An 18,546-nucleotide genomic window follows, 5' to 3' on the forward strand; every position below is an offset into this window, starting at 1 on the left:
CTTCAGAGGCTGAGAAGTTGTTGCAGTTTGGCTGCAAGGTTAGCGGAACCCATGGGACCCAGGCTCGGCAGGGATTCAGATGCTGTCACAGGCCAGGGCAGTTACCTCAGGAAAGAACCGTGAAACTCACAGGCTTGTGCGCTGCTCGGCCCTCTAGACCACACCAGCCCCTTGCAGGGGCTTTCCATGTCGGTTTGGTTTAAACACATCAATGCCAAGCACAGAACAAAAGGAAAAAAGGAAAGGAAAGAATGGAGGGTCTCCCCTGCCACTCTGTGAGAGTCAACATGGCTCCCCAGCCTCAGCGCCGGTGGTATCTTAACCAGGATAAGTCTCTGTTGGGGGCTGTCCTGGCTTTGTAGGATCTTCAGCAGCATCCCCGGCCTCTGCACACACACGGGATGCCAGCAGCACCCCTGCCCGAGCCCCTCCAGGTCATGACAGCCAAAAATGTCTCCAGACATACCCTGAGGGCAAAATCACCCCCAGCTGAGATCGCCTGGGCTAGAGACAGAAAGTTTCCGGAGCCCTGCAGCTGCTGCCTCCTGCCTCCCACTCTGTAGGTGGAAGGAGGCCTGGTTTGGAACAGCCCTGCCCTCGGTCACACTGCAAGTGACATGTGAAGTCTGGGCTGAGACTCGGACCCCTGCCCAGTGCCTAGAGAATCTGGAGATCCTTGATTCGTGGGCATGTATAGCAAGGAAGTCGGGACCACCCCCACCTCTATCCTCCCCGCCCTGCCCTGCTCACTGTGCGCTCACCTTCTCCACAGAGACCGTGATTACCACCTGAAGACCTACAAGTCGGTACTTCCCGGGAGCAAGCTGGTGGACTGGCTGCTGGCTCAGGTGAGGGCCTCCTCAAGGGTGTGTGACCAGCGTTCTGCTTTGTCTGTCAGTGTGGGGCTTTTTGTTTTGTTTAAAAATTTTCTGTTACTGCTTTTAATTGTGGCAAACTGCACAGAACATAAAATTTACCACCTTGATCTTTTTTTTTTTCTTGAGACAGTCTTGCTCTGGCACCCAGGCTGGAGTGCAGTAGTGCAGTCTTAGCTCACTGCAACCTCTGCCTCCCAGGTTCAAGCAATTCTCCTACCTCAGCCTCCCAAGTAGCTGATATTACAGGCGCACGCCACCACACTCAGCTAATTTTTGTATTTTTAGAGAGACGGGGTTTCACCATGTTGGCCAGGCTGGTCTCGAACTCCTGACCTCGTCATCTGCCCGCCTTGGTCTCCCAAAGTGCTGGGATTACAGGCATGAGCCACCGCGCCAGCCATCTTGATCATTTTTAAGTGGATAGTTCATTGGCATTAAATTCATTGATAACGTTGTGCAAGCGTCACCACCACCCATCCACGGAGCTCTTTTAATCTTCCCACACTGAAGTCCTGTTCCCATTCAACTCCCTACCCCCCCTCCTCCAGTCCTGATGCGTACTGTTCTACTTTCTGTCTCTATGAACTTGACTACTCTGGTGACCTCATATCAGTGGAATTGTACAGTATTTGTCCTTTCATGCCTGGCTCATTTTACTTAGCATTCGTCCTAAAGGCTCATCCACGTTGTAGCGTATGTTGGAATCTCCTTCCTTTTTCAGGTTGAATAATATTCCATTGATTGTATGTTAGTCCATTTGTGCTACTGTAACAAAATACCTGAGACTGGGTAATTTATAAAGAACAGAAACTTGCTTCTCACAGTTTGGGAGGTTGGGAGTTCCAGACCAAGGTGCCGGCAGGTTTGGCGTCTGTCAAAGGCTGCCGTCTGCTTCCAAGATGCTACCTTGCTGCTGTGTCCTCCCGTGGGGAAAGGGATGGGAGGGGCAGACTCCCTGCCTCACACCCATTTCTAAGGGATGCCTAATGCCCTCCTGACTCAGTCCCCTCCTCATGGCCATACCTCTCAATACTGTTGCATTGGGGATCACGTTTCAACATGAATTTTGGAAGGGGCAAAAACCATTTAAACCGTAGCAGTATGTCTGTACCACATTTTGTTTATCCATTCATCCCTCAGTAGACCCCGGCATTGCTTCCACGCTAGGGCTTTCTTTCAGTTTTAAAACTGGGATGGTCTTGGGCAAACTAGGCCAAGATGGTTTTATCCTGGTACCAAACTGGAGCCTCTGTTTGGAGTTGGCCAGGTTATTCCTTTCAAAAAAGTTCCTAGTGGGTAAGGGCTGACCAGAAGCTTAGAAAATCTATGCGTCAATTTTGGTGCAATATCCCAAAGGTGTTTGCTCCCTTCAGGTGCCGCATACAGGCCTGTTGCCTGTCTCTTCTCCTTTATTGCTCAGGATCATGGATGCTTACCTGGATAAGGCCCCAGCAGGCATTGTGCGTTATCCTATTGGGTCCTCTAACCTACTTGCAGATGGGGAACTGGGCCCAGAGAGGCAAAGTGCCTGGTCCAAGGGTGCACAGCTTCATGGTGGCGAAGCTGGGACTCACCCACTGTGCCTCGGTTCTGTGAAGGTTTCAGGGAGTCCTCAAGAATGTCCATTCGTGGTCTGTAAAAAGAACACATTGGCTCCCAAAGATGAGAAGAAACCTGCGAAATAAAAATGGATAAATGTTTAAACATCTACAGAGTGCAGCTTTATGTTGGCCTCAATTGTTAAATTAAGCATTCGTAAAAACTTCATTCGAAAACAATTTGCTGACTGGATTTTCTTGTGTTGCACAAATTCCCGATATGTCTGATAAATCACAGCCAATTTTTAAAGTGAATGTTTTTCGGCACCAAATAACTTCAAAAGAAAGTTGAGAAACATCCTTGAAAATAAGTTGTCTAGCCCAAAGAGTATATCAAATGTGAAATATGGGTACATTTTAATATGTTTGCTATGCTGCGGGACCCTGTGTCCTGAGAGGTCTTGAAATATCTGGATTTGAATTCCAGTTTGCATGTCCGTGAAGCACAGAGCTGCTAACCATTGTACTGCACTCCCCAGCCCTCCTGAGAATCACATGCAGTCAGCCCAGAGCTCGTGCTTTTAGAGCCGGACAGATGTGGGTTCAAGTCCTAGCCCTGCTACTTCCTAGCTCAGTGACCTTGGACAAGTTGCTCAGCCTCTCTGGGCCTCAGTTGTAGAATGAAGCTAAAACCAATACCTTCCCCTTTAGATTGTTTTGAGGTTTCGATGAGATAATTGTGTAAGCACTTAGAATGGTGCCTGACACAGAGTAATTGCTCAATAAACGTAACTATTGCTATGATTCCTCATCTCTTTCACAAAAGATTCAAGGTGGCCCATGATTACATTCAATATAGAAGACTAAAGAAATTGTGCAAGGATTCGGGGGCCACCAGACCAGTAAGACCAGGAAACAAACAGAGGTGGGGGGGGGGGTTGGCGACCTGCACAGAGTCCCGCCTTCTGAATGTGCTGCAAACAGGTGACAGGGGTGCCACGTGGGAGTTTCATGGTTTAGGTGCTTCGGTCAGAACCCAGAGGAGCCTGGGTTTCAGGGCTCTCAGAGCTGCCCACTTCTCACTGCTGTGGATGTCTCTGAGGCCTCTTTATTTCTCAAGCTCCTTCGGTGCCCAGAGCTGCCTGTTGGTGTCAAAGCACAGGGGAGGCTTTGCTCCTGGGGTGAATCCCGTGCCTAACTCAGGGCGGGTGGGCTCACAGAGACAACAGGACATTGGGTCTGAGAGGTATTTGGAGATGGAACAGACAGGCTGCACTGCTATAGGAGTGGCTGGGAATCAAGGATGAGCCCTGGGATTTGGGTGCAGTAGGCCGATGGAAATACTGTTTGTGGAGATGGGAAGATGGGCAAGAGTGTGTGGGGAAAATGACTTTCTCCTTGGGCACACGAGATGCCGTGGGGATTTCCAGCGGATGGGCGGGGAAGAGGGTGGGCTTTATACACACACCCAGACCTCAGGCGGCCCCCACTGCAGAGTCCGCTCCTTGTCAGCTTTTGGGTGACATTTGAAACAGGTTAGAAGAGAGTGTAGGGAAATTAGACAAGAAAGCTCATTAGTTAACTTTTTCTTTTTTTTTTTTTAAATTATTTTTGAGCACCTGCCATGTATCAGGGGCTGTTTTTGGTTCTAGAGACACAGCAGGGAACAGGACAGACAAAAGCTCGTGTTCACCCGGATCTTACATTCTCGTGAGGATAGGAGAGACACTTAATAAATAAGAAGTGGAATACATCACATGCCCACTGGTGCTACGTGCAGTGTGGTGGAGGGGACGGTGTGGGAGCGGGGGCAGGGGATCTCCCCCTCACATGGGCATGGTGGTGCAGTTCACACAGAAGGTCAGGGATGGCTGTACTGAGCAGGGACATTTGAGCAGAGGGCTAAGGGAGGTGAGGAGCGAGCCCGGGCCACATCTGGGAAGCAGCAGCTCAGAAGCTCTGAGGCAGAGCGAACCGGGTATGTCTGGGGAGCAGAGAGAGGGCCAGGATGACTGGATGGAGTGAGAGGGGAGAGGAGTGGTGAGGAAGCCGCGTGGGCAGACCGTGCCAGGCCGTGTCCACCCCTGGAAGGGTCCGGACCCCTGCAGGGCTCTGAGCACAGGAGCAGTGCATGTGGCTTTGGTTCATACAGACCCCCTGGCTCTGTGTGGAGACTTTAGGGATGAGGCTGGCAGAGGGAGGGCAGGAGGAGGCAATGCTAGAATTTCAGGCAGGGGAGGATGCTGGCTGAGAACAGGGTGGTGGGGGTGGCGGGAGAAGTGATCAGATTCTGGATGTTTTGAAGGTGGACAAATGGGTTGCTCATGGGTGAGTAGGGCGTTGGAGGTGAGAGATAGAAAGGAGCGGAGAATGACTCCAAAGCCTTTGGCTTGAGCTGCTGTTGAATGAGCTGGGAGGCTGTGAAAGAGGCAGGTATGCGAGAGGCTCAGGCCTTCACCCTGGAACACTCCAGCATTTAGAGACTAGAGGAGGAGGAACCAGTAAAAGCCACTTCCAGTGTTGGCGGCTGGTGCTGGGCATGTGGGGGGCTTTCTCGGGGCCTGTGCTGACTGAGGAATTGTGGGCTTGGCCAAAGCACCCTCAGAGTAGCCTATCTCACTGTCACTGTCCTGAGCCCCCCAACCCCAGGTACCTGCATCTTGTTGCTAGTGGAGGCAGGGAGAGGATGTGGTTGACCATGGAATGTGTCCATCCACTTCAGCAGCCTATCTATGGCTTGGCCTGGTGTGGGGACACAGGATGGGTAACTGGAGCCCACGCAGGTGGATGACTTCCAGGAGATGGTTGGAAAGGCAGCTGACCTTTGGCTTGGGTCAGGGAAAGGGGAGGAGGGTGTGCCTGTGTGGGTCTCTCTGTGTGGGAGAGATCTGTGACAAGGATGTGACCTTGGAGCATGGTGACAGCCTGTCTTGACTTCAGGAGGCACCCCCACCTTGTACCTTAGCAGGAAAGCAGGAAGAACACATAATTGTGTACGGCAGGAGGGTATTTTTGCTTTGGACATGTCTTCATTTCTAACTCTAGGTTTTTCTACCCCTTAAAATAAAATGTTGATTGAATCCCTGCTGAATCAGTTACACATGCGTTCGGCTGCACATAACGGGAAATCTGACTTATTAATAAGATATTCTTCTCTCACATAATTCATTGTCTGGAGTTCGTGGTCCTAGAGCTCAACAATGCTGTCTGTACCCAGGCATCTCCTGCCTTTTTCTTTTGCTATCCTCGTATTTTCTCGTGAGTTGCCTCACAGTCACAGGTGGCAGCCATGGCTCCAGACATCACATCTGCACAGAACTATGGCCAAAGGCTGTCCTGTTGGAGAACATTTATTCTTTCTGTGTATTGGGGAGGAAACTTCCTACAGTCCTCCCTTCCCCTGCATGGTCTTTTCCTTAGGTCTCATTGGCCAGATGGGTCTGACATATACCCCTAAACCAGCCCTTGGGGAAGAGAACCGGGATTGCTGATAGTGGCTTAGAGTTCCTCAGGATTCATTTCTTGTGACTTCAGGAGGGAGCTTGCTAGGCATTTTTCAGACAATCAGAGTTCTTTAAACGCTGAGGATGAGGTGGGCATTGGCCCTTGGAGAGACAACTTGCACTCTCTTATCAGCTCCGGATCGGCTTGGTGCGTTATCTTATTTGATCCTCAGAACAACTTGAGACAAATGCAGTTGTTCCCATTTTACTGATGAGGAAACGGAGGCTTGGGTTATGTAACTTGCCCCAGGGCACACAGCCATCAGGATCCTCTGTGTGTATGTGTGTTGTCCTGATGCCTTCATAGTAACGATCATAACGCTCTGTATTAATGATCGCTGATTGAGTCTGAGCAGAGACCACCTCTCAGGGGTGTCAGAGGCCTGGGAGAATCCAGGGCAAATCTGAGAATGAAATAAAAATATGGATGAGGAAAGGAAGCTCAGAGAGCCTGAGGGATTGCCCAAGGACATGGCCAGGGCAGAGCGGGGCTTTGAACCGGGGGAAGCCAGTTCTGGAGTTTGCTCTCTCCACCTCTCCACTGGGTGATTTCTGGGTCTGTGTCACTTGGGCTCCAGGACGCCCCAGGCTGTGACTGTCACATGCAGGGCAGGGGGTCAGAGTGGGAGAGAGCAGAGGTGGGCCAAGGAGCCAGGTGTGGGGCGGGCACAGATTTGCAAGCTTCCATGCTGGCTCTGCAGAAATGTGCCTGGAATGCCCACCACGTGGACTTCTACGACCAGGCAGATGGCAGGTACTGATGGCAGCAGGGTTCTCAGCAGGGGCAGGGGCAGAGAGGGGTCGGGATAGGAGAGGCGGGGGTCAGGCTGGCAGCTTGAGGTACTGGGAGAAGAGACGCAGGAGAAATGGGAACAGGAAACTTGGCTGCAACCCTAGACAACTAACGTCCCCTGTCAGCCTCGGTTCCCCTCTCCATGGCATGGTGGTGGGGAGTGTCCAGCTCTGAGCGGCCTCCACTGTTACTGGGTAAGCTTGAGCAACTGCCAAGTCTGTCTGTGCCTCTGTTTCCTCCTCTGTCGAGTGGAGTTAATAAGAGTGATTGTCTCCAGGTCAGCCGTACAGTCTGAGTGAAATCTCGCAGCGCCTTGCACGTGGTAGGTCAGTGAGAGGCATCCTTGGGCGGGCATCTTTATGGGGTCTTGGAATTCATGGGTAAAGAGGCTGTCTGGGGTCCTGTGTAACTCACACCTGTCTCCCCCGTTACTCCGTCTCTCCTCCCCACTTTGCCTCCTCCATCTTCATTCCTCAGTGGTTCTCTCCAGTGAAAAAATAACTAATCAGGAACAGCTGACGTTTATCAAATGCTGCCTGTGTGCCAGGCCTTGGGCCGAGGGTCTTGCACAGAGCGTCTCACTCAGTCCTCACGAGAACTCGGTGGGATGGAGACCCTCTCCCCGCCACTTTAGAGAGACAGAGGCCGAGACGGGGAGGTGAGTTCAGAATCCGTTTCCAAACTAGGTCCTCTCTTCTCCCTTCTTTCTGTCCCTCCTCCCTTCTCCCATCAATCCGTTTTCTTCCCTTCCTTCCACTTTTTGTGACCCACCAAGTACTAGACTTTGGGTTTTGATGTGGGATGATGATGTGAACATGGCAGGCAGCGTTCCTGCCCGCATGGAGCTTATACCCGGTGGACAACAGACCTTAAGCAAAATGGATACATGGGTGAGGTAATTTCAGACTGCGACAGGGTGGCACAGATGTCTTGCCTGAGTGCGTGTGACCGGTGAACGTTTATTGAGAGGACGGGTGGAGGAAGGTTTGGGCGCTACTTTCGGGTAGTTAAGAATGGGACTGTCTGAGGAAGTGGCACGGCCCTGAGACCTGCAAAGCCGGGACAGGGCATTCCAGGTGTGCAGGCAAGGATGAGTGCAAAGGCCTTGAGGTGTGCAGAGGGCACCTGGGGGCGGGTGAGCAGGTGGGGGTGTCAAGGCAGGGAGGCATGGCGGGGGAGGTTGCAGGGGTCTTGTGTACGGCAGCTTCCTCTGAGGAGGGGAGAAATTGTATCCTTCCGAGAGGGCTGCAGGGAGGTGGCAGGGCTTCCTGTTCAGGTGGCACTTCCAGGCCTTCTGTATCTCTGTTGACCTGAGAGTCCCTACTGGCCTTGCTCTAGGAACTCCAGGACCCTGTGGGGAGGCTGGGACTGTGAGCGCCTCAGAAGGCCAGGTGGCTCCAGCTGCCTGCCGGGCCTCCCATCTGCGGAGCTAGGCCTGCCTCTCTGCTCCCCCACCGCCCCCCTCCCCCCACCCCTGGGGCTGGCCCCTCACAGCGGGGGGGCAGCTGCTCTGGATATGGCCTGTCATAGCCACCTCCCATGGCAGGGTTCCGAACCACTGGCTTGGGGTCCTGTGGGAGAAATGTGTCTTAATGGAGTCAGCCAGGGCAGGCAGTGTGGTGAAATGCCAAGGCCAGAGGCTCTGCCCCAGGCCTTCTGCCCAGGGTCGGGTCCTACTGCCTCTGAATAGCACCCCTGTCTCCTCTGGTTGGAAAATCCCCTCTGGCTGTGGATGGGAGGGGACAGGCGGGGCCTCTCAGGACTCCTCATTCTGGGAGGCGTTTCAGTGAGAAGAGGTGGTGCCTGTGGCTGTCTCTCTGGAGTTCAAGCTCATTGACCTGGCTGCGAGCTCCTACACGATCTGGCCCCTGCTGACCACTCCTTTGTTCAATCAGCAGACAGCTACTGAGCAGGGACTCTAGGTCTTCCCCATTCCCAGCACTTAGGATTGAGCGGGGACACAGCAGTGCCGGCTCCTGGCCCTCATGGGCCTGACTCAGCTTGTCCGCCCCGGGCCGGTCATGCTGCCTTCTGGTTTTTCTGCGCTCCAAGCTTCTGCCCATTTCCAGACCTTTGCCCCTGCTGTTTCCTCTGCTTGACAATCCCTCCCACCTGCACATGCGTGTGCACACGCACAACACACGTGTCACACACTTGGCCTGGATGTGTTGAGAGTATTTGGTTTGCTAGCAACAGAAACAGGCCCTGGCTAATTGATGGGGGAATAAAAAAGATGACTCACTGAAGGGGGGTGGGGCACTACACAAAGTCAGGGCAGGCCTAGGAGGCCTTAGGAAGAACTGGCACCTGGAAATGCTGAGAAGCTAGGGCTCTGTCCGGCACACCACTGCGGGGGACAATCAGCACTGCTGTTCCTTGTCCTTGGGATCCTCCACTGAATTGTCATGTTCCTGGGGCAGGGAGCATCCCGTTGGCCTCAGCCTGACCTAGGAGGGCTGCAAACCTTGATCGACTGTCCCACCAAGATGATATCCCACCTGGGAGAGTTGGCCCCAAAGGCCAAACCCGCAGGGTCCAGCACATGGGCCGTGCCTGTTCATTCTTCATGTTTCAGGTTGGATGTCACTTCCTTGGGGAAGTCCTGAGATGAGTCAGATCACCTTGGTTCAGATTGAATCAGTTTGGAATATTTTCATTTGCCAGGATAACAAACCCAACTGAACAGTGGCTTACACAGACGCCATCTATCAGGAAGCATGGAGCTAGGTGGTTCCAGGGCTGGTGTATGGGCTCAGTAGCAGACAGAAGAACCTTCCGTTCTTCACCCCACCATCCTCAGCATCTCAGCAGTGTCACTATCTTGCTTATCAGGGAGCCACTGCAGCCCCCAGCATCACTTCCTCATACGACTTCATCCCAGGCAGGGAGGGGTGGTGCTGCTTTTCCCTTTTACCTGGAGAGTGCGGGAAGGTGTTTTTCAGAAGCCCCTGGTAGGCTTCCCCAGTTGTCTTATTAACTGGTGCTTGGTCAGTTAGCAATTGAACTTGATTTCTAGTATTAGAGACACAATTATGGAGGCTGAGCCTAATTAGAGTTTGTGTTTCTGTGGCATGAGAGAAGTCCAGAGGTGGGTGGTTTTTGCTGCCAGAGTGTCTCCTGATATCTTTGGGGACCACACTCTGTGTGTCTTTCTGCTCTGCCTTCCTTAGTGAGTTTCCAGCCACCAGGGCACCTTGTAGTCTAAAGTGACTGCAAGAATTCCAGCCATCACATCTTTGTTCCAGGCAGGAGGAAGAGAAAGAAAGGGCCAGGGACAAGGGGTTTTGCCAGAGCATCCCACCAGTGATTTCTGCTTATAGCTCATTGGCCACCTGTAGCTGCAAGGGAGGCTGGAGATGGATGAGGGCCTCCCATTCTCAGGGAGGAATGGGAAAGGTGTTGCTAGGCAACCAACATTGTCTGCCACTTAAAATCTCCGTGTTTTCTTTGCGGTGTTGATCACAGTACAATAAAATAGTCTTGTTTGGAGTTAATAATCACAAACGGGGCCGGATGTGGTGACTCATGCCTGTAATCCCAGCACTTTGGGAGGCCAAGGCGGACGGATCACGAGGTCAGGAGATCAAAACCATTCTGGCTAACACGGTGAAACACCATCTCTACTAAAAAATACAAAAAATTAGCCAGGTGTGGTGGTGGGCGCCTGTAGTCCCAGCTACTCAGGAGGCTGAGGCAGGAGAATGGCGTGAACCCGGGAGGCGGAGCTTGCAGTGAGCCGAGATTGCACCACTGCACTCCAGCCTGGGCGACAGAGCGAGACTCTGTCTCAAAAATAATAATAATAATAATAATAATAATAATAAATCACAAACATGTTTTGGGGTTACTGCAGTAAACAGAATAGACAAACCCTCGCCCTCATGGAGCCTACTTTCTTGGGTGGTCGTGGGCTTCTCGCTGGCCGTGCATGGCCTCTCGGATGCTGCCCACCTAACACCCACCCCTTCTTGTTCCATTCCAGGGAGACTGCCAGACTCGGGAGGAGGCAGTGGCGCTCGGCGTGGGTCTGTGCAACAATGGCTTCATGCACCACGGTAACCGCCCGCACCTGCAGCCCATTCCCCGGGACCTTGTTCCCTGGAGCTGATGGTTTTGGGGAGTACGGGAGGACTGAAGCCAGGTCTATGGCTCTCTAGACCCCCGGGGGTTTGGGGTGGCTCACGAATCCCACCTCCCTCCCCTTCTCGTTCTGAACCGATTGAGAAATGGTTTCTGGTGTCCACTGGGGACCAAAATGGCTGGAAGGACATGAGCTAGATTTGAAGTCCAATCCATGGATTTCCTGTGCCCTTCCTCCTGGGTGGGATGTGGCCTTCCAGGGTAGACAGCGAGGCCAGATGAGGCAGGCCTGGCCCGAAGGCCTCCGTGGGGAAGGAGGAGCTGTGCCCCTGTGGGACAGTGGGCAGGTGGGTTGTGAATGCAAGAGGCAGGAAGCCCTTCCTGGGATGTCTGCCTCTTTCCCCAGCCTCCTCCCTCAGATAAGTGGCCTTTCTTTCCACTGGGAGAGAGGCAGGTATTGTGGAGTGGGTTCTGAGATGTTCCTGAAGCAGGAAGGTGACAAGAAGGAGGACGAAGTGGCTCCATGGACGCTGGTTTAAATTACAACAAAAGTTAGTGTTCCGTGTGCCCGGGCTCTTTCTAGACACTTCACGTATATTTATTAGTTTAATACTTACAGCAACCCTTTGATACGGGTATTAACATCCTCCCCATTTTATAAATGAGGGGATAGAAGCTCAGATAGTTAAGAAACTTTCTCAAGGTTACATGGCAAGTAGAAGCCAGGATTAGAAGCAAAGCTATCTGGAGCCAGGATTAGAACTCAGGCTGTCTGGAGCCGGGATTAGAACCCAGGTCATCTGGCTTTACAGGCTACACACTCAACTGCTGTGCTATGTAGCATCTCCCCTTGAGGGCCCTGGGGGAGCCCTGAGTCTCCTGTCCTTTCAGCAGGACAGGTAAACCTTTAACCCCTGCCAAGGTGCCATTTTCCTGTTTCTAGAACATTCCTCAGAGCCTTTGCACTTGCAGTTTCTCTTGCCAGGGTGCCCTGCCTGCCTCATCCCTGCAGGTGACTCAGTGTTTCTGCTCAGTCAGCTCCTCCCCGGTGAGGGCCTCCCCACAACCCTGGCTAAAATAGTTCCTCCCCGTCATCACTCTGCTCCTAGCTCGGATTCTCTCTCTCCGTCTTTTTTTTTTTTTAGACGGAGTCTCGCTCTGTCGCCCGGGCTGGAGTGCAGTGGTGTGATCTCGGCTCACTGCAAGCTCTGCCTCCTGGGTTCATGCCATTCTTCTGCCTCAGCCTCCCAAGTAGCTGGGACTACAAGCGCCCTCCACCACGCCTGGCTAATTTTTTGTATTTTTTAGTAGAGATGGTGTTTCACCGTGTTAGCCAGGATGGTCTCGATCTCCTGACCTTGTGATCTGCCCGCCTCGGCCTCCCAAAGTGCTGGGATTACAGGCGTAAGCCACCACGCCCGGCCGGATTCTCTTTTTTTTTAAGGGGCTGTTCTCTCCCTGTTAGGCGAATCCTATCCCTCCTTTCTGTCTTTGTTCATTCTGACATCATGTGTGGTGTCTTTGGTGTTCCAGGCACCGTGCCAGGCTCTGGGAGCAGAGTGATGACCAGGACAGATAATAGTCCCGTGTGTGTGTGTGTGTGTGTGTGTGTGTGTGTGTGTGTGCATGTGGTGTGTGCAGGGGAAGGAAACAGGGATGCCAGCGAGGAGGTGGTCATGATAGTCCAGGAGAAGGAGGATATGACTGGGACCTGGTGGTTGCAAGGGGTTAGAAGTGGTCAGATTCAGAAAACCCTGAGCCACAGGAAGGCCTTTTGGCCATTTCTCCTTTCTGATGTTGGCTTTTTTAGTTCTAACTCAGAGATCTACAAACTCTGTCACAGCTGCTTAACTGTAAGCACAAAAGCAGCTACAGACAGTATGTAACAAATGAGCATGGTTCTGTGCCAATAAAACTTTATTTAGAAAAGCCGGTGGTGAGCCATAGTTTGTTTTTTGAGACAAAGTCTCAAAATCTCTCGCTTTTGTCACCCAGGCTGGAGTGCAATGGCGTGATCTCGGCTCACCGCAACCTCTGTCTCCTGGGTTCAAGTGATTCTCCTGCCTCAGCCTCCTGAGTAGCTAGGATTACAGGCATGGGCCACCACACCCAGCCGGGCCATAGTTTTTTGAGCCCTGGTCGGCCTGCTGGATTTACGGTTCCCTTGGCAGAGTGAGCCACGTGCTGGAGAGCTGAGAGGCCTTTGGGTCTATCCCCTGCCTTGTGGCCAGCAGGTCCCTGACTCAACTGACTCCCAATAGGCCCATGTGTCTCTCTGGGTCTCAGTTTCTCCAGTTTTCCATTGGAGGCCTTGCATTCCCCTCCTCTGCACTCAGCATGCCCAGTATTCTGTGGGAATAGGACTCACTCTCTAGCTTCCAGTTTCCCCAGCTGAGGTGGGCAGGGCAGGGCCAGTGTGGACGGCTGAGGGCATTTTCACGCATCTACCTCATCTCACCAAAGTCCTTCATTCCCAGAAGCCGCTCTGTTTCCCTCGGGGCCCTCTGACAGCCCCGAGCCTCCCTCCAGTCAGCTGAGCACAACCTCTCATTTGTGGGTGAAGGTAATTAGGGGTCCTCCCCAGCTGCTATTCCGGGAAGGCTGCTGGCTGTGGACATTCTGCTGGGTGGTGACTCCCAGGCAATCCTGATGTCCTCAAGGCCTCTGAGGGAGAGAAATTGCAGGGCGTGACCCTGCTCCTCTGTTCCTTGCCACGAACTCAAAAATAGGCTAAAATAGGAAAGGGCCAATTCCAGGGTTGTGCCTTCAGCAAAATACAGGGTGAGGTGCAGGATGGGCGACAGGGAGGGGCCTCTGTGGCACCTTTTGAGGCACCTCGAACTGGGGCCCAACTGAGCCCACAGACCATAAGGTATTTCCCACCTTAGGGCTGGTGTGGGGTCCGGCCGTCTTGCTTTAGGCACATATGGGGAAACTGAGGCTTGCTATTTAATCTCCACAGCCACCCCAGCATGTTGGTCCTGTTATTATTCTTGTAGACGAGGAAACTGAGGCTCGGAGAGGCTAAAGGGCATGAAGACAGGAAGGGGCTGAGCAGGGATTTGAACCCAGATCTGAGAGTATCCTATAAAGCCGGACCAGCAGCCTCGAGGGAAAGGTATTGAGGTCGGTAGCTCGCTTGGCTGAGCTCGTGGACTTGAGGGATTCCACGCTGTTTTCCACAAATATTTTGGTCAATATGCAACATTGCAATTCTTCCTCCCACTCCTGGAATCTTCTAACTTAATGTTTATAGTGGAGTCGAAGCCAGCGGTCCCCTGGGGCCTGGCTCCCCAGCTCTGGGGAAAGTGGCAATTTGTGTGTCTGTTTTCTTAAAAAGGTAACAGGAGTGGCCTGAGAAAGGGGCTCACAAACAGGTAGAGTTCCAGGTGAAATGTCCCGGAGAACTGAGGAGAAAGAAACGCCCCCGGCTGCTTTCCACTGAGTCACCACATCCAGAAAAAGCCTCTGTCTTCAGGGACAAGGGGGATGTCTCATGGCTAAGGCAGCTGGTTTCCCTTGTTTCAGGCACCCACTGGTCTCCGACAGCTGCCTTTATCTCTCCGAGCCTTGATTTCCACCTTTGTGCACTGTTTATACTCAACCCTGCCTCATCTAACAGGCCTGGCTGGGCAGTGTGGGGAGAGGAGGAGGAGAGGAAGGAGGCTCGATGAGGGCCCTTCTGCTGCCTACTGCCTGCTGGCTCTGTGACCTAGGGGCCTGAGTCTTAGTCTCCCTGTCTATGAAAGGGGCACAGCAATTCTTTCCTTGTCCAAGGAGTGGATGAACTTGGCATGCCTCCCCAGTGTGCCTGGCGCTGGGAGGTGCCTAGTTAAGTTTGTAAGTTACAGAGATCAGATCACCAATTGATTGATACTGGTTATTTTTATTCATTTTCCTGGCTTGTCCTAGAAAGGGGTGTGTGTGTGTGTGTGTGTGTGTGTGTGTGTGTGTGTGTATACACATAATATATATATTATATATAATATACATGCTATATATTATACATATATAAAATATATATATGTATATATTTTTTGAGATGGAGTTTCACTCTTGTTGCCCATGCTGGAGTGCAATGGCGTGATCTCAGCTCACTGCAACCTCCACCTCCTGGGTTCAAGCAGTTCTCCTGCCTCAGCCTCCCAAGTAGCTGGGATTACAGGCATATGCCACCACGCCCAGCTAATTTTGTATTTTTAGTAGAGACAGGGTTTCCTCCATGTTGGTCAGGCTGGTCTCAGACTCCCGACCTCGCGTAATCTGCCTGCCTTGGCCCCTCAAAGTGCTGGGATTACAGGCGGAGCCACTGTGCCTGGTCAGGGTCAGTATATTTTTGTATGTAAAGGGCCACTTAGTAACAATTTAGGCTTTGTGGGCCATACAGCTTCTGTCACAGTATTCAGCTTTGTCCTTGTGGCTCAAAAGCAGTCACAGATAATGTAAGTACAAATACAAATAGCTGTAGCTGTGTGCCAATAAAACTTTATTCATAAGACCAGGTAGTGGAGCAGATTTGGCCTGCGGGGACTGAGTTTGCCAACTTTTGGTCTAAAGTGTCTCAGCATCATTTCATTCTGAGAGGTCTGAGTGCCTTTTCACAAATTGCTGCTCATTGGAGTTTGCTTATGTTAACTGACTGTTCATATCCTTTGCCCATTTATCTGTGAGCTTCTGGGCTTTTTCTGGTTGATTTGTTAGAGGTTTTATATGTTCTAGGTATTTATTCCTATTGGTTTTGGACACTATAGTTATCTTCACATCTGCCATCTACCTATGGAGTTGTTATCGAATGGAGGTCATTAATTTTAGTCTAGTACAAGAGGGTCTTATACACAGACTCCTTTTCTTTTCTAGGACAAAGATGTCATCCTATTTTTTAGTTTTGTTAGCTTTAGTTTTACTGTTCATATGTAGATCTTTAATCCATTAGAAGTTTGTTGTTGTATATGGTGTGAGGTAGGGATTCAATTTCCTCCCCCTGGGCAAGTCAGTTTTCCATGCATCATCTGCAGAATACCCTGTGATCATGTATCATCATTACAGACTAAGTTCCTGCAAACACTTAGTCCTCTTATGTGATTTCTGTTTCCTTCAACTGGTTATTGATCTGTTTCTACTGCAGTTCCACACTGTGTTTGTTACTATGGCTTTGTAACATATTAATATCTTTTTATAGCAGGTGAGGCAAGTTCAGACTTTTCAAGAGAAGTCAGAAAGCCAGATCACTTTGTGAAATATCCTAATATGTTAGTGTTGGCATTTGATTCCATTTTAATAGAATAGTGTTTGCCAAACCAAACGTGTCCATGGCCTAGTTCCAGCCTGTCCCTGCCAGTTGGCAAACATGGCTGAAACTTTCCCATGTGAATCTGACCACTGAGTGCACATCTGTGGATCTGCAGTGCTGGAGAAGAGCGAGTTCAGGGATGAGTCCCAGTACTTCCGCTTCCATGCTGACGAGGAGATGGAGGGGACCAGCAGCAAGAACAAACAGCTTCGCAATGACTTCAAGCTGGTGGAGAACATTCTGGCCAAGCGCCTGCTGGTAGGAGCACAGCTGAGCTGCTGTCCCTTCCTTGCCAGAGCCCCCTGCAGGCATGGGAACTGGGCGACCTTCTGGCTATGCACAGAGAAGGGGGCTCAGTTTGGAGTACCAGAATAGGTAGATTCTAGGTGTTAGGGGGCAACTCTGCAAAGAGGCCAGGCTGCATCACTGGCTGAGACTACCCTCCTAACAAAAGAGATTGGGCTTTCAGGTCTCCCTTCCTGTTCCCTTGCCTCTCCTGTCCCCTCCCCGTACATTGTATAGAGAGGTTGGCCTCCTGAAGCAACTCATCCCGCATACCCCACAGCAGCCCCCATCTTAACACGTGGCCTGCGGCAGGCAGTCAAGACAGACGCTTAGAGAAGTTAGGTCTCTGGCCAGTGCCAGGATTGGAGCTGAAACCTGACTCATATGAAGATGGCTCCATTAACTTCTATCCCATAGTACTGCAGGGACTGCTGTTCCCTCCGATTTCATTCCTCTCACTGTAAAGTCCCCCAGTGCTTCCTGTCACACTTAGGATAAAATTCAACCCCTCCCCTCCCCTTCCCTCTTTCCTCTTTCCCTCCCTTCCTGCTTCCTTCCTTTCTCTTCTGTTTTCTTTTCTTCTTTCTCTCTGTCTCTCTTGTGCCCTTCTTCCCTCCCTCCCTCCCTCCCTCCCTTCCTTCCTTCCCTTTCTTTCTCCCCTCCCCTTTCTTTCTCCCCTCCCCTCCCCTCCATTCCCCTCTCTCCCCTCCCCTCTCTCCTCTCTCCTCTCCTCCACCTCCCCAGTAGCTAGGACAACAGGCCTGCGCCACCACACCCAGCTAATTTTTGTATTTTTTATAAAGACAGGGTTTTGCTATGTTGCCCAGTCTAGTCTTGAACTCCTGGGATCAAGTGATCAACCTATCTTGGCCTCCCAAAGTGCTGGGATTACAAGCATGAGCCATTGTGGCTGGCCCTTTTCTTACTCTCCAGTGCCTTGGGGCCTCCCTTTGTATGTGTTGTGCCTGCTGCCTGGAGCATGTTCCTCCACTCTTTATGAAGTTTTGTTTTTCATTTCTTTCAGGCCTCAGCTCCAATAGCACCTCCTCTGCCTGCTTGCCATGCCCTATCCCATTAAGTGCTTTAATTCCAACTACGTACACTCCCTGCATCACATCCTATGTTTCTTTGTTTATTCGTTTATAGTCTGCCTCCCCCACTAAGCAGGGCTGGGCCTGTTTGTCTTGTTCTAGATGGTGTCTCCAGCATCCATGAGAACTGCCTGGCCCATGTGATGGGCAGCGTCTCAGTCAATCTCTGTTGACAGAATGAGTGCCTTTCCCTGTATCCCTCCCACTGGGAAACCCCCAGACCTGTTTCCAGCATGCCTGCCATCCTGCCCTCGGGTGGGACCGCTGCTCCCTAAATTCCCTAACTCCACGTTCTTGGTGGCTGGACACCTTTGGATCTGTGTGATTCGTTAAGCCAGTGGCATGCACAGAGTGAGCACCGGCTCTGTGCCAGGTGCTGTTTGCATTTTGCTCTGTCTCACCCGGCCTGGATCCAGCTGCTTCCCTACTAGACCTGGGACAAGGTCATGGTCCTGTGGGGGCCATGGTGGGGCTGGCTGCAGGCCTGCCTCACTCCCCAACCGGGTTCCTTTTGTCCTGGGCCCCCAGATCCTGCCCCAGGAGGAGGACTATGGCTTCGACATCGAGGAGAAGAACAAAGCTGTGGTGGTGAAGACCGTCCAGAGAGGTTCGCTGGCTGAGGTGAGGCCCTCGGGGATGCTGGCAGGGAACGTGTGCAGGTGGCAGGGCGGAGTGTCTGTCTTCACTGTCCTTGAGGCAGCCAAGCCCAGGAGATTCTAGAATGATCGCTGGCTCCTCTTCTTTTACTGCCCACGTGGATAAACTGAGTCTATTACCTGCTGTCTGTAGTGGCTGCAGGAGCTGGGAGTGAGTGCAGAGGCCCAGGGCCCTGGTGTGTTCCACCACTGCCCTCTGCTGGATGCTGTGGGGAGGTACAGCAAAAAAGCAGGTTTCTCAATTTTCTGCAACAAGTCACAGAGGCTTGAATAAGATAAGCCTGTTGCTGTCCTGTGCAAAGCCTAGAGGAGGATAGGTTAGGAGGGTGAGGGTGTGGCTGACCAAGGATTCAGCCCTGGGGCCTTCCAACTTCTCCTGGGGCGTGTGGAGGTGGGTGGGGGAGATGCACCTGCCGTGCTGGCTGGAGCAGG

At 52.0% G+C, this 18,546-nt stretch overlaps 1 protein-coding gene across 1 annotated transcript in view; it reads left to right on the plus strand.

Annotated features, from left to right (window-relative positions):
* Positions 1–18,546, plus strand: part of PREX1 (phosphatidylinositol-3,4,5-trisphosphate dependent Rac exchange factor 1) — a 205,599-nt gene that overhangs the window by 152,065 nt on the left and 34,988 nt on the right. The window contains exons 14-17 of the mRNA XM_025399110.1: positions 773–848; positions 10,695–10,767; positions 16,198–16,340; positions 17,987–18,079. Of these exons, the coding sequence (XP_025254895.1) occupies positions 773–848; positions 10,695–10,767; positions 16,198–16,340; positions 17,987–18,079 (385 nt within the window). The remainder of the gene's footprint in view (positions 1–772; positions 849–10,694; positions 10,768–16,197; positions 16,341–17,986; positions 18,080–18,546) is intronic.

The sequence above is a fragment of the Theropithecus gelada genome, chromosome 10 (genome assembly GCF_003255815.1).
Source record: "Theropithecus gelada isolate Dixy chromosome 10, Tgel_1.0, whole genome shotgun sequence".
Taxonomy (NCBI): Eukaryota; Metazoa; Chordata; class Mammalia; order Primates; family Cercopithecidae; genus Theropithecus; species Theropithecus gelada.